General features: G+C 41.5%; 1 protein-coding gene across 1 annotated transcript in view; it reads right to left on the bottom strand.

Moving 5' to 3' along the window:
• Nucleotides 1-16,778, bottom strand: part of tom1l2a (target of myb1 like 2 membrane trafficking protein a) — a 92,356-nt gene that overhangs the window by 69,697 nt on the left and 5,881 nt on the right. Inside the window, 1 exon segment of the mRNA XM_084328941.1 lies at nt 10,974-11,058. Coding sequence (XP_084185067.1) covers nt 10,974-11,058 — 85 coding nt within the window.

The raw sequence follows: 16,778 nt of genomic DNA, 5'->3' as shown, positions 1-16,778 counted from the left end.
CATTTCATTATGTCCAAACATGTCAGCCACGGAGAATCGCATGTCATGTGCCACATGTGTGAAAAGGCAACAGACTGTTTGCAATAAACACAGTACACACTACAGTACAGTTTCATGTTCCGTCATACCTTAGCAATCTCTTTAGGCCCCTCGGGCGAAATGTTGGGGTATATGTCTTAGGTCACAATGGCACGACCAATTATTTTTTTGTGGCACTGGACAGATTTACGTTAAATGTGACCAAATGTATTCCAGTCTGGAGCCCTGGGGAGGGATGGAGGCTTTCAGTAAGCAACCAAGTAACAGAGAGACCAGAGTAGGACGACGCATTCAGGTACACAGAGATGGAAAACGACAAGAAATTTGGCAAAAAAAATATAGGCACGCACCAAGATCTATCCTGGAGTTGGCACCACAGCGAGTGGCAGCCTGATATAGCAGCTCTCCAACATTTTGCCCATTTCTCTACTATTTATTGTATTTATTGTTTCTCTCGCAACTTTCTTTCCTTGATTTAGCAACATAAATGCTTGTACATTGTTGTTTTTGTTCTTTTTTTGCTATTGTAAATAACTAAATTCACTGCCCTCTGTTGTCATGGGAAACATGAAAGAAGAGCTCTCAGTCCTTGTGAAAGTACAGGGAAGCTAGCCTGTTGTGCTTCACATAGTCTTGGCTTAACAACCTGTTAAGCTGTAAGGTCCCCCAATTGGTACAACCCTGTCAAAAAATTTCAAAATCGCCAAATGATTGACGGAGCTAAAGCCCCATGTACTTTGTACTCTGCCGTGTACTTTGGCGCGCGCCTCACATATCTGCATGTAACTCGCAAACCGCTGAACGGATTTTGTCGCCTGAAACGGCAATCAACAGGCAACAAATATGGCTTTAATTCTATATTGAATTCAAAGAAATGCACACCCTTGGATGTTAAGAGGTTAATGTTGTTTCTTTTTCAAATGTAGCCAAGAGTAAAGACGTTAACCCTATCAAAACAGCAGTCAAAGTGTATATTTTCATTTTTACAGATGTTTAAGATTGACCAAAAATAAGAATTTATCGGAAAAATGCTAATTATATCTCTTTTATCGTAATGACTTAGGAAATGACTGAATCCAGATTTAACACCATCATTGGAAAGAGGAGCTTTTTCCCTATCCATAGATGTATGATTTGGACATAATAAGGTCAAGTTCGAGGTCAAATATGTAAGGGATAATGTATGGCTACGAGGTCATTGTCGCAAAATAATTGACCGACACGGAGTTTAAAATACCGAGGCGCCGCGCCGAGGTGTTTTAAACGTAGTGAAGGTCAATTATTTTGCGACAATGACCGAGTAGGCCAGGGGTGGTCAACCCGCGGCTCGCGAGCCGCATGCGGCTCTTTGCCCGTCAATGTGCGGCTCTTCCATCCATAAAAAAAAAAAAAAAAAAAAAATCTTTACTTTTTTTTTTTTTTTTATGTCACTCATTCCATAAGGACGTAGAATAAACATTTACAATTTTTTTTTAAATGGTCCATTTGCATGTTCTTGGTATCTGAATCTAGGGACATATATGGATCAGTGTCAGAAATAGTGTGTCTGTTACTAGGCTTGAGTAAATTGTAATGAACCAAAGGAGAATATCAATTCTATTTAAAAAAAAAAAGATTATCTTTGACTGTAAATAACACCATGCTAAAATTGACCAGACCTGAAAAATCTAAGCAAATGAATAAAGGGAAGATGATTAAACAGAAGGTTTTGTAGATACAGTACTGAATTCTGCCATCTTTTTTATAATGTAAATTTCTCCACCATTCTTCATCATATTGCAACACCGTTTTTTGCAAGACGTTCACAGAAAGGTAGAGAAACTAACTGCGTTCTGTTTTATGGCAATAACGTTCAGGTTTGTGGGAGATAATCCCAAAAAATAAGAGAAATTAAACTACACTCACTTTTGGCTGTGCCACTTCCTCCTGTCAATATGCGCCGGTTTCCGACTCAATGCCCTGAGATTTCTATAATCTTATATTTCACTAATAAGTTAAAATAATTGGTAAACAAACATAATGCTGAAAATATACACGTTTACTGTATATCTCGGGCTTAAGAGGTTAACCCTGTGAGGCCCAAATTAAAAAGAAATTAGCAACTTCAGAGGCCAGAGGGTGGGACATATAAACACATTTACTATCAAATAGCATTGTGAGGCTGAACAACAGGACCAATTGACTATACATGTGCTTAAAGGGGAACTATCTTATAAATGGCTTTTTTCAGTGTTTACCATTGTTTCTTAGCTATGTGGACTTATATTAATAGGATATATGTCTCTAATTCTCATATTGGCGAATTCTTCCAATTCTCCTCTCACAATATTCACCCTCACTGAACTGAGTCATCTGAAAATGTGCATATCTGTGATGTCAGAGATTTCTCAGCTGCATAATAATGTGGCAGTTGATGTGGCAGTTGGCACCAGGCCACACAGTGGTTGGAGCCCAGCCTCAAAACGGCTTAAGATCTTGAGGTAGAAAAATGCGGTTTTTAGTACTTGATTAGAAATACAAAACAATGCATTTTTTTTGAAAAAAACCTAGGTGTTCCATAGACTCACAGGAATTGTGTAAAAGTGCCCAAATAGTGAAAGAAATAGTAAAATAGTTCCCCTTTAACATTTTTTAAATAAACATTATTTTTTTAAATGGCTAAAAGTGATTTTGTAATTTTGCAACCGTGGGTCTCACAGGGTACTTTTAACCCTGTGAGGCCCAAATAAAAAAGACATTAGCAACTTCAGAGGCCAGAGGGTGAGACCTATAAACACATGAAGGGTGCCGTGACTGAAAAAAAAGGTTGAGAAACGCTGGTATATGGTGTGGCTCTTTGTGGTACCACAGTAATTTTTTTGTGGCTCTTAGTCTCTGACTGGTTGGCCACCCCTGGAGTAGGCTATACATTATCCCGCTTATTACATGGCTAACTTACTAACAATATACCTAATTCATTTGACAAATCGCAGTTGTTCTGTGGCTCTGTCAGCCCAAATAAAGTGATTATTATTATCGCGGGCAGCCTCTGTTCTGGCTCCGCTGACACTCCGCTGTCAGTGCAGCGCGGCAGGTGTGTCTGATTTGCTGCACTGATGTGGGCTTGATTGCCAACAGCTGCGCACTGCGGTCATTATTGAAAAAACAGCGGTCATTATTGAAAAATAATGACCGCTGTCGGGGGGCTGTTGACCAATCACAAGCAAGCATTTCGGCGAATGTGAAAACGCCATGTAATAAGAATTTATAATTAAAATCAATTATAATTTAATTACTGATCTACAAATTCTTCTGTTTAATCATCTTCCCTTTATTCATTTACTTAGATTTAGTAATTACTTAGACATTGTAACATGGTGTAATATATTCATCGGCACATTACAATTTACTCAAGCCTAGTAACAGACACAATATTTCTGACACTGGGAATACATACCCCCAGGTCCCTAGATGTTCCTAGATACCAAGAACATGCAAATAGACCTTGTAGAAGTAGAGCAATCTTCCATTTACTTTGGCATGTACCTTTAGGCAACATTTCCTAAAATAGGGCTACAGCTTAACAGGTTAACAACAACATCCTGGACAGCACCATCTAACAGGATGGCTTCACAGTGGTGCGCGCTGACAGGAATAAGCAAAGTGGCAAAAAGAAAGGCGGAGGGCTTGCTGTCTTAGTTAATTACAGTTGGTGCAATCCTGGTAACATCGCGGTTAAAGAACGCCTCTGTTCTGAGCTATGAGACCATATTAACTACCGCAAGAGCGAACACATGTGTTAGTGTTGACTCGCTGTTTACATCCCACCACACAAGTGGTCACAGGACTTCAGACAAAACACCCAGACGCACTCATCAATGGAGATTTAAACTGGTTAAAGACCCTGACTAGGGCTGCAACGATTAGTCGACATAATCGACGACGTCGATCATAAAAACTCGTCGATGCAGAATGTTTGCGTCGATGCGTCGTAAAAAAAGAAATCAATAAAATTTTTTTTTTTTTTTTTTTTTTTATATATAATCTTTTTTTGCACTACTTATCTTTGTGAAAGTGGCTTCTCAGCTCTGGTCCAGCTGAAGACAAAGCAGAGGAACAGATTGGACATTGAGCATGACCTCAGAGTTGCTTTGTCTACCATCACCCCAGACTTTGAGACTCTTGTCAGGAGCAAACAACATCCCCAGTTATCCCATTAGTTCCCTGGGATGTTAAGCTAAGAAGTCTGCTAAGAAGGATATATTATTTATTATTATCATTATTATTATTATCATTTTATTTCATTGTGTTTTTAGCCCTAGTTGCACTTTTGTTGCAACCCCAGTTATCCCATTAGTTCCCCCAAACTTACTGTCGGTCGGTTATGTTAAGCTAAGAAGTCTGCTAAGAGCCCGGAAAAGGAGCCGCGCCCACAGGAAGCAGAGATGAAGGGTGTGACAGAAATAATCGTTAGATTAGTCGACTACCAAAATAATCGTTCGTTGCAGCCCTAACCCTGACAAACTTCACCCAGTATGTGACATGCAAGACCAGGCAAAACAAGCCACTGGACCTGCTGTATGCTAATAGCAAGGAGGCATACAGTTGGAGCTCAAAAAGGAGCTCAGAGCAGCAAGGGACAGCTATAAGGACAGGCTGGAGGGGAGACTACAGGCCAATAACACCAGAAGTGTGGGCGGGGGTCAGGAAGATTACAGGGTTTAAGCAGCAAGGCATGGCTGTGGTGCCACCTACAGAAGTTGTTAGACGACTCCTCCATTGTAAGTTACACGACAGGGAGTAAGTACAGGGCCCTGGCGACAGCAACCACCTCCAACTCAACATCAGCAAGACCAAGGAGCTGGTGGTAGAATACCGGAGAGGCAAGAAGATTTATGTCTTTCTTCTGCCCTGCCCATACCTGTACCTCCCCTCCCCCATGCTTCTATGACGCCCGCATTTCTCAAGGGGATCAATAAAGGAATATTTTATCTTATCTTATGAGGCAGCTGCTGCCACGTAAAAACATTAGGGAGGCAGGATACAGAGCACGCATCTGATCCATTGCTTTTACTGAACAGTAGAGACTTAGACCAGTTTGGAGTCATTGGACAAAAATTTATAACCACATTTTATCAATAGGGAGGTGTCTGACGTCACTTTAGTTTCCTGCATGGTCCACCCGTATAGGGATTTATCATTGGGAAAATGTATCATCAGCTATTGTAATAATTCTGCCTCATGAACATTGGCAAGCTTTCCATTTTTGCAAAAAATGTGTTCCCTTCCATCACTAACATTATTGTTTAAGCATTTTTGGTTAAAATAAAGTTAGTTATATGGTTTTAAATTTGTCGTTATAAAAGAACTACACTTACCAGTTCAGTTCTGTCGCCTAATACAGCCAGGAGTCTACGCTGTGTTGACGTCAGTCAGCAGTACCAAAGTGTAGTTCCTCAGTGAACTAAAACATAAACATTGTTATTTTGCTACTTTTACGATTAATTGTGGATTTTCTCATGTTGAGCTATAGATTGTGGATGAATACACACAGAAAGGTACACCATGCCAATGTTCATGCTTTATTTGTTTTAAACAAGACGATTTAGAAATGGGTCCATTGGAAATACATTGCGATTTCAAGAGGGGTGGACCGTGTGGGAAACAGTAATGACGTAACCACTACACCTCCCTATTAGAGAGATCTAACATGATTCTATGTGTAAAAAAATAAAAAAATAAATCAGGTTGCTTTGTTTTCTAGCATGCTGCACGTTTCCTGGTACTAGGGTTTAATACTGGGGAAATTCTCAGATATCAAATACCAGTATCGCTACATCCCTAAGAGTATCGGGAGAATTTCCCCAATACCAAGAGCCACAGTAACACAGCACCTTCTTGTTCCGTCTAATGACCACAAACAAATGGACTAGATATTACTGTTCAGTAAAAGTAAGGGATTGGATCGATACTCAGTATTGGCTAATATTTCATGTTTAATCTGTACAGTACAGGCAGTCAAAGTGAATGCAATAAAAAAATATATATATAAAATGTGATGCAGTCTCAAGGGGGATCTCAACAGACTTTTTGAGGTTTGTGTTTTCAGCGAAGTTGGACTTTGGTTGAATTCTGAGATACTTAACAAATGTCATCATCAGTTGACCTTTGAGTGAAACTATGCAGCAGTTAAGGAAAACGTGGATCCCGTTAAGATGATGTGTTTAGATGGGAGGACATTTTCAGAATTCCTGCCCTCTCCCACGACTTCACGCTTCAATGGAGCTGGCCCGGCAATCGGCTAAATACAAGACACTCTAGTGTTCTGTCGAGTAGAATAGATATTGAGCTCTGTGTGTGTGTCTGTGTGTATGTCTGAGACAGAGAGGGTCCATGTGGCATGCCAAGGCAGCAAGTATTACATGTGGGCATGAACAATGTTAGCGAGATAAAGAGGAGCAAAATGCTTAGGGGAAAGCAGAAACAATTTATATATATACCGGTATATAATAAATCAAAAGATTCTAGTTTAATTCCTGAAATAAATGCACCAAAGAAATGTAAGAGCGGTCATGTCATCTCACAGTTTAAAGTCATATTGTGAAAATGGGTTTTTGCCTAGTCTTAGACTAGTCTTAGTCTTTGATTGATTGATTGATTGATTGATTGATTGATTGATTGATTGATTGATTGATTGAAAAATGCTTCTTACTGGAGCGTAACAGTAAGAAGCATTTTGTATAAAAGTATTCTGTACTTCTGTATGACAACTATTAAAGAAACTTGAAACTTGATTGATTGATTGATTGATTGAAAACATTATTAACAGATTGCAGAATGGGTACTGTAACTGAGGGGTACAATTCCCTGACTGTATTGAGAGTATGGTATATTAAACCACTACTTAGTTATGTACTTTAATTACTGGCCATACAGTACATGAATATATATGGTGAACACCCACACAAGAATACGGCAATGACACATAAAGTTCTATTTAGAGGGTATTTATTATTATCAGAGCAAGCAACGTTAGGTTACAGATTGAGAATTATACTCGCGCTTGTAAGGCGAAGAACACACGTAAAGTAGGTCAAGAGCGTAAGTCAATGAGAATAGTAAGATGGGTCTAAACTGACGCCACCTGTAGCATAGCAATTACATAAGGCACACTAGTACCAGCTGGAGACACTGGGGGGTTCCCTCCGGGTGTAAGGCCGGCAGGGTAGAGGAATGTTCGGGTGCAAAGTCTGGGTCAACGAGGAATAACGAGGTTCCAGATACAGGAACCAGTGCAGTACTCCCTTGATCGGTAGACAAAGCAACAGCTATAATCCAGTATGCTCGACAGCATGGATGAAAGCTAGCCAGCCTCCTCCTAGAGGCGGGCTCGAGGGATGCTCCTCACGGGGGTAGATCCCACACGATAGTGGGGTAGACGGTTCTCTGCTCCAGCAGTCACGGTACCAAAGCAATATAATCCAACCAGAAAATGGTTCTGCAATCGCCGGTGTAGATTCTCCTGTGCACTATACTTCACATTAAACTAGGTTGAACTTGACGGTACTTCACTAAACTCTGACACTTTTACTATCCTATTCGCACATGTTCTAAGTGCTCTATTTAGACGCAAGGTTGCTCACTTCACTTGCACGTTGACTCGTGGTGAAGGCTTTACTAGTAATGAACGAACTGCTGCTGTTTCCACCTGCGCCGTATTTATACGTAAGGTGAATTATCTAGTGCCAACCTCAGTTCTGTCTCGTATTACTGCGCAAACCTGGACATGTTGAGACATGCCTTGGCGTTGCCTTTGAACTTGCCGTTGGGGGTATGGTCGTTGGCGCCTAGGGGTCGCTGTCCAATAGGAGAACGAATATTATGGTCTGGTTTGTACCCAGGTAAAGGGATATTCCGTGTATATTTACAAATAATATACAAGGGATATCAAACGATATACAAATAATATACAAGGGATATCAAGCAATAAATATATATATTCGGTTTAATCTGACCCTTTTGTAACAGGTACAGTACAGTACAGCTCAATACATACAATTGTTAAGGGGATGCAGTGCAGACCAGAGAAAGACTTTCGTCTTGTTTACATCAGGGTCCCCCATTTTCAATTCATCGTAACATATATGACATACACGACATACAGATAGACAGTACTGCTACATCTATACATTTATGACATACCAGATTTGCAAATACAGTACTGTTTGTGATACAAAAAGAGTCCAGAAAAGAGAGTATATACATTTGACGTAGAAACTGTACATTGGAGGTTCGGTAGGTGGGGGGGGGGGGGGGGGTTGTTGGGGGGGATTTGGCTGAAATGTTATTTAGGTCCTGGGGGAAATCACATAATATAATAATAATTGCCATTTGACCAGGGTTTCTAACCCCCTCCCATTCTTGTTATTCCCCCCATACCTCTCCAATCTGTCTACCCTCCCCCATTTATCCACCTTTTGTCTCTCACCTGATCCCCCCCCCCCCCCGCTCTTCTAACCCCCCCCTCCAACCCAATACCTGGCCCAACCTACCCACAATCCCTTTATCTCTGCTATAAAGATCTACGTTTTACTTGATTCAATAGCTCTATGGAGGATACGTAGGCCTGTAAACTCCTGGAGTCATCCGCCATAACTCTTGACCTATTTTTACTTGATACTCTGTTTGAGCTAAATAAACCTGTGTTAACCAAGTCTATATTTGAGTACATCCTTATTCCGGCTAAATTCCTCAATGCAAAGTTTCAGCTTCCTAGGGCGAAAACTGTGTCTGCTAGAGGACGATTTTGTGGACTGACCGACCAACCAACAGAGTGACCTATAGAGCTGCTGGTCGCCAAAAAAAAGAAACTAAGCTATCATCTAGATGTTAGAGCCATATAAAATCCGTTTTTATTTTTTTCCAAATTCCATTGAATTTTTTTCCAAATTCCTTTTTTTTCCGTTTTTATATTTCAGAATTCTTTATTTTGCTTTGTACGCTCATTTTACCATCAGAAATAGTGTCTAATAAGTGGGAATGAAAACATTTCCACAATTTAATAAGATATAACAGTCCATTTAATAGGGCTGTCTTAAATACTTCGAAGCTTCGTTCGATGGGCATGGGATTCGAATATGAAAATAAAATTTGATTATTAAAAAATATATAAATATACAGCGCTCCACATTTGCTTTCAGTTTAGCTGGTCGTCCGTACTAATACACATTGGCCGTATTAGGGGGTGGGAAACTGATGGGTGGGGATCGGGCGTTGTGGACAGCGACTCCTACAGGTCGGTTGGTGCGCCTGCGCAGTAGAATCAGGAAGTGTCGGGGGCAGCGTGAGCCTCCCACGCGTTACTCCTCGCCACTGAGAGATCGAGCTGCGCAGGTGAAAAGATGTGACTGCTGTTACCTCAAGTACCGGAGGGGACTTGTGCTATGTATGACTTAGTCCACATTGCAGCCGGCTTGTGGGAGGCAAGAAACAGCGTCCGTGACAGGGGAGGGTTGAATTGGATGATACGAAATTGGGATGGGAGAAAATATAGAAAATGGGAGAAAAAGTGGATAAAAAAAAATATATATAAATATAAATGATATATATTTTTTTTATTTTGCTAAATCAACTCTGCCTCTCTTTGTTAACTACAACAAGCAATGCTGTTTGTTATTTAAGATGAGGTCGGACTCGGCACCGACAGATTTGTGTTCATTGTGCTGCTTTTATAAAGCCTCAAATGACTGCTTACAATATTTCATGAAAGCAAGGTGTTTTGTTTGTCTAAGATTTAAACTTTACAGCACTGACAAAGTTGAACAAAGTGCTGTACAAATCCCACAACATTAAAAAAAAATATATATATATATATAATTTTTTTATTTTTTTTTTTAGTTGATTTCATTTTTATTGCTCAATTCCGCGATTCCGTCCGCGATTCCATGAACGTGGATTTCATATGGCTCTACTAGATGTGTACCATTTATGTAACCGTCAGAAAGAAAATAGGTAGCCTATGTGCTTGACAAGCTGAGAAATTGCCAGTACTACCAGCCAAACGTTGGTAAATATGGTATGAGGCTGCTGGTATGTTTGTCTATTCCACCAGACCCTTCGGCAGGTAAAACCAAAATGTTTCCAAAAAGAATTATGTGGCAGATCATTTAACACTTTCAGTGCCACGCTGTTTGGTTAAAGTTACCCTTAGAATGCCAGCCTTCTAAAATTTTATCAAAAAAAAAAAGAATGCCAGCCTTCTAGTTGTTTCCATGGTCGTTGCACTATGTTTGCGAAGCTGTGTGTGTGTTCTGTATTATAGCTGTATAGATACGGTGTGGCTAATTTTGACAAACATTACTTGTAGTCCAGCATGGGAATAATAGTTTGTTTCCAAATTCCACACACTGTAGTTTGTAGTTTATTACACGCTAAACATCGTGCATTTCCAAGATAACAAAGATAAGTATTTTTTCATAGATCGCGAGATAAAACACGTTATGTGCAATAAGCCCAAACCGTTCTGGCTGATCCCTTGAAACCCTGAATACTCCCATATCAAAAGGTATACGAGTTGTATATATGTATCATCACAAAATCATCAAGGGGGGGGGGGGGGGGGGGGGGTCGTTTTAACTCAAAACTATGATCGCGTTTGCCGAGCATGTTTTTCGTCCGGTGAAACACAGAACTGTGATCGTTAGAAAAACACACGTTTCAGATTTGTGTGCCGGTGTTTAAAATGTTTATTATCGTTTCATTTACCATTACATGTGATAATATAGTACCGTTATATGGATTTCAGGTCCTATCGCCTGAAGGCAACAGCAGAAACATAAAGCGTCTGTGTTGTCCTTAGCCACTGGTAGACTCAAGAAGAATCAAACAAATCACATCTGCACACCTCGTCAGTCAGACGATGACTCATCAATCCCAAACAGCACATGGTAACTCACCCCTCCTCCGTCTCGTTGATGATGTCGCAGATCTCCATGTTGAGGGTCCAGTCCTCGTTCTGCAGGCCTCCATCTGTGGCCCTCTCTGTGCGGAGACAAGGAGGCGGTCAACCAATTTGTTGTGTGTGTAGGGCTGGGCGATAAAACGATAACGATAATTATCGCGATATATTTTAAATAATAATCGATATCGGAAAAAAAAATACCAATTTTTTTTTTTTTTTTTTTGCAACAGGGCAGTTTTAAAACCAGAGACAGTGGACACTACAGACTTGTCTTTCTTGCCTGCAACTTAAAGTAATGGCTTTGCTTGTCCAAATGACAATACTGACCAAATTGAGATTTATTTTTCTCTTATCCATTTATTTAGTTTGCTTTCTAATTTTAAATACAGTTTGAAACCGTCTGTACACAGTAGTGTTGTCACGATACTGGAATTTCGAACTTCAATACGATACCTTGAAAAGTATCGATATTATTTTCGATACCACAGGGGAAAAGGTTCAATCTTAAAATGTAAAATAAAAAAAATAATAATAATATATATATATTTTTATATAAATTTTGCTTTTGTTGCTGGTCGATTCTCCTCAGATTCTCTCTGGAACTATAAGAGAAGATAAATATAACACTTTTAAAACCCTTTGTTTATCTTTAGATCACACATTTAAAAATAACTGTTCATCTCGCTTCAATCATTTTTATTGCAGAACATGGTATTTTCTCAAGCAGACAGATGTAAACACTGTAATCTGTGTTGCATGTACGTGACAAACTTTGTATTACAGTCATATTCCGACTTAACTGAATGCACATGTGTGTGTGTGGACTACTGTACTATTACAGGTATTGAAATGAACAATGCAACTTCCTTATACAAAAAATAAATAAAAATTATGAATAATTAAATATCGATATTTCTGGAAATGAGTATTGAAACCGTTTTAAATATTCAGAATCGATATGTATACATTTTTCGATATTTGTGACAACACTAGTACACAGTAGGCTATGTGTGCTAGCAGAGCTAGTCTCCAGTCACGAGTCACGGTGCACATGTGCGGTGGTTTGTCCACCAAAAAAGCGGCAAAAGATAGAAAAGAAACTAGTAGAGCCAGAACTGTTCAACTCCCCTGGAGCCACAGCCAGCAGAGAAGCTTGTTTACTTTCACTTTCAAACCAGCTGCAGCCTGAGAACTGGAGTGTGAGGGGATGTAACACTAAAGATGGCGGCAACGACAAAGAATTGCTGCAAAATTAACATACATAATTAAAAAGATATATATATATATATATATATATTATACTTATAACAATATTGATAATTAGCAATATCGAGTGATATGATATCGTTATCGTGATATCATTTTTGGCCATATCGCCCAGCCCTATGTGTGTGTGGTTTCAAAGATGATCACTGCAGCCCAACATCAGGCAAATCCGTCTCTCGAAGTCCGTAACCTGGGCGTCACCCTTGACTCCACACTTTCATTTCACTCCCACATCAAATCTGTCACCAAGTCTGCCTTCTACCACCTCAGGAACATCTCCCGTCTCCGACCCTCACTCTCAGACTCTGTGGCGGAGACCCTGATCCACTCATTTGTCACCTCCCGGTTGGACTACTGTAATGGAGTCCTGTTCGGGGTACCCAGCAAAGCCCTGGACAGGCTCCAGTATGTCCAGAACTCAGCTGCCAGGGTTCTCACTCACACCAAGCCCTGGCAGCACATCACCCCCACCCTCATCCATCTCCACTGGCTTCCAGTCAGGTTCCGCATCACCTTCAAACTCCTGCTCCTCACCTACAAATCCCTCCATGCCCTCGCCCCCCGGTACCTGTCTGATCTCCTCCACCAGTACACTCCATCCCGGAACCTACGATCCTCTGATCTAGGTCTCCTCTCCATCCCTCGCACAAGGTTACGGACTTTTGGGGACAGAGCCTTCAGCGTGGCGTCCCCTACCCTCTGGAACTCTCTCCCCCCCGAAATCCGCAACGCCCCAACCCTGGACACCTTCAAATCCGCTCTAAAAACACACCTCTTCACCAAGGCTTTCCCCATCAGTTAGTTTTAGATTAAATTAGGTCCATTATCCCCTACTTTCCCTCATCCCCCTCCCCCCCCCTACTTTCCTTGCCCTATTTTTTGTCCTGATTGTAAAGCGACCTTGGGTTCTATGAAAGGCGCTATATAAATTTGATTTATTATTATTATTATTATTATTATTATTATTAAATGCTTCTGTGGTGTTGCTCAGTCAACCTCAGAGATGACACGCTGAGCTTCATATCGCATATACCTATACTACCGACTCCAATTCAGTTCTCACCAGCAGGAGCTCTGCGGCAGTACCGTTTGCACAGGGGAGAACAGCGAAATAGAGCGCACTGTTGTAGTACCGAGGTTGTAGTGACTGACCTGGAGTCAGCGCTCTGCCGGTCCCGTCTCATCACTAGGCATGACTGAGGCTGTATTTAAGTCAGGCTTGAGCTGCTACCACATCAACCAACACTAATTAAAGCGTGCCGTGGCTTATGTAACCTTACGAAAATCAACATGTGGTGACGGTCAGTCAACAACGTTGCTGTTTATCGCTCTAAAGAGATGAGCCCATTTCTGGATTTCAGAAGCGGATTTCATTAAAAGCCACATAGGATACAGATCATTTGATCAATGATTATGAATTCATATTTTTATACATTCCCTTGAAGTCCAACAACTGATTGCTTCTAACAGTCATGCTATACTGCTGAATTTATTTCACTATGAAACAAAATTTGCCTACATTTAGGCGCCAAATGAGGGAACCAAGACAGCAGCGCCTAACAAAATAGATCAAAATAGCCCAACATGATAAGAGGCTGTTTCCTGGCGGGCGGCTACGTGGCGTAGTGGGCAAGGCACTCGCCACGAAATGCTGGAGACGCTGGGCTCGTCAGTTCGAGCCCAGCGCTCCACATTTGCTTTCAGTTTAGCTGGTCGTCCACAGTAATACACATTGGCCGTATTACGGGGAGGGAAACTGAAGGGTGGGGATCGGGCGTTGTGGACAGCGACTCCTACAGGTCGGTTGGTGCGCCTGCGCAGTAGAATCAGGAAGTGTCTGGGGCAGCGTGAGCCTCCCACGCGTTACTCCTCGCCACTGAGAGATCGAGCTGCGCAGGTGAAAAAATGCGACTGCTGTTACCTCAAGTACCGGAGGGGACTTGTGCTATGTATGACTTAGTCCACATTGCAGCTGGCTTGTGGGAGGCAAGAAACAGCGTCCGTGACAGGGGAGGGTTGAATTGAATGATACGAAATTGGGATGGGAGAAAATATAGAAAAAGGGAGAAAAAAGTGGATAAAAAAAAAGAGGCTGTTTCCTGGTGAAATTATTAGGCTGAATCATTTTAATGTGCTTTGTTAGTTAGAGCTATTTTTAGCAAAAGATGTGGCGGCTAGGATGCAATGGCTAGGATGCAGTGGATAGGATGTGGTGGCTAGGATCACTAGGATGCAGTGGATAGGATGTGGCGGCTAGTAGGGGTGGGGGGGAAATCGATACGTAGTAGTATCGCGATACTTTGCGTGGCGATACTGTATCGATACAGGGACGCCAAGTATAGATATTTAATTATTAATTAAAAAAATTGGATAAGGAAGTTGCATTGTTCATTTTCAATACCTGTAATAGTACAGTAGTCCACACACACACACACATGTGCATTCAGTTAAGTTGGAATATGACTGTAATACAAACAGTTCAGTTTGTCAGGTACATGCAACACAGATTACAGTGTTAATGTTTACATCTGTCTGCTTGAGAAAATACCATGTTCTGCAATAAAAATTATTGAAGTGAGATGAACAGACTGAACTTTATTTTATTAGATAAAACATGTTGACAGTTTTACTTTGCAGTTGAAAAAAGGTAATAAATTAAATTTGATCAAAAATGTAAAAAAATAAATAAACAGAATTCCGCAATACTCAGCGTATTGCGATATATTTAGTATCGCGATACTATCGTATCGTGAGGTCTCTGGCGATTCCCACCCCTAGTGGCTAGGATGCAGTGGATAGGGTGTGGTGGCTAGGATGCAGTGGATATGGTGTGGCGGCTAGGATGCAGTGGCTAGGGTGTGGTGGCTAGGATGCAGTGGCTAGGGTGTGACGTCTAGGATGCAGTGGATAGGGTGTGGCGGCTAGGATGCAGTGGATAGGGTGTGGTGGCTAGGATGCAGTGGATAGGGTGTGGTGGCTAGGGTCCTGTGGCTATGGTGTGGTGGCTAGGATGCAGTGGTTAGGGTGTGGCGGCTAGGATGCAGTGGATAGGGTGTGGTGGCTAGGATGCAGTGGATAGGGTGTGGCGGCTAGGATGCAGTGGATAGGGTGTGGTGGCTAGGATGCAGTGGATAGGGTGTGGTGGCTAGGATGCAGTGGATAGGGTGTGGCGGCTAGGATGCAGTGGATAGGGTGTGGTGGCTAGGGTCCTGTGGCTATGGTGTGGTGGCTAGGATGCAGTGGATAGGGTGTGGTGGCTAGGGTCCTGTGGCTATGGTGTGGTGGCTAGGATGCAGTGGATAGGGTGTGACGGCTAGGATGCAGTGGCTATGGTGTGGTGGCTAGGATGCAGTGGATAGGGTGTGGTGGCTAGGATGCAGTGGATAGGGTGTGGTGGCTAGGATGTTTGGATAGGGTCATGTGGCTATGGTGTGGCAGCTAGGATGCAGTTTTCCACTGTCCATTGTTTTAGTGAGCTTTAGGGCTGACCTTCGATTTCTTTTTTTATGTTCGAAGCTCATGCCATCGAACGAAGCTTCGAAGTATTTAAGACAGCCCTAGTGAGCTAAGCTTACCACCAAAGGGAAGTTGCAAGTGCAGGGAGAACTTGTTTTACAAAACCAATGGCTACAAGAAAACAAGCAAACTCAGAAATGTAAAATATACCCGACTGTCCTAGCTTACAAGCATTTCCTCTTCCCAAATTTTGCACTCCATTAATTTACTTGTTGAGCTGCCTGGCAAGATTACTTTGATGACGCTCTCCCCAAAAGGGTTGAAGGAAGCGTGTTATTGATGAATGCACAGGCAAATGTTGAAGCAGTGTTGTTGTTCTGATTCAGTAGTACAAGTAATTGCAAAATGTTTCCACTTCCTCACAGGGAGGGAAATAAAGACTAGTAAGTAGCTACTGGCCAAATTCTGCTAAATTTGGTCTGTGACTAGTATGTTTGTCTGCTCAAATAAACACTTCACACATTCTAAAACTGAATTTGGCTGGTAGAATAATGAAAGTGTCTTCATCCAGGTTCCTACTCTCTCCCTCTCTCCATCCATCAGCGATGGTCTGATTTGGAAGTTGATTTGGGTTTTGTTTTTCAGACCCTCAGACTTCTGGACTTTGCTGGACAATGAAAAACATGCCTTCCCAGGTTTGTCTGGCATGAATATGAAGTGAATTAAAGTGAGCTTCTTTAAAAAAAAAAAAAAACAAAAAAATAAAGTTAAAAGGTACAATTTCCTTTGTCCTTTAGTCCATCAACTTCAAGATTCCCATTAAAGTGATCTGGAAATGGTCAGTCAGAGCCAGCGTGCCTTCCTTTTGGTCTCTGGTAAGCTTCGCCCTGGGCTGGCCTGATAGCCCATGCTTTATTCATGCTCTTCTGCTCCTCTCTAATCAGTCAGGTCGGACTGGGCTAGCACTGATAAGACAGTTTGTGGGCAAACTTTGTTTCCCGTCTCAAAAAACACACACAAACGAGAAGAATAGTCGCACAATGCATAGACTAATGTATTTGATTTTAAATAGAAAATT

This window comes from Notolepis coatsorum (genome assembly GCF_963971535.1).
Source record: "Notolepis coatsorum genome assembly, chromosome: 14".
Classification (NCBI taxonomy): Eukaryota; Metazoa; Chordata; class Actinopteri; order Aulopiformes; family Paralepididae; genus Notolepis; species Notolepis coatsorum.
Note: the sequence above shows the minus strand (reverse complement) of the source record. Positions and strands in the feature narration are given on the sequence as shown.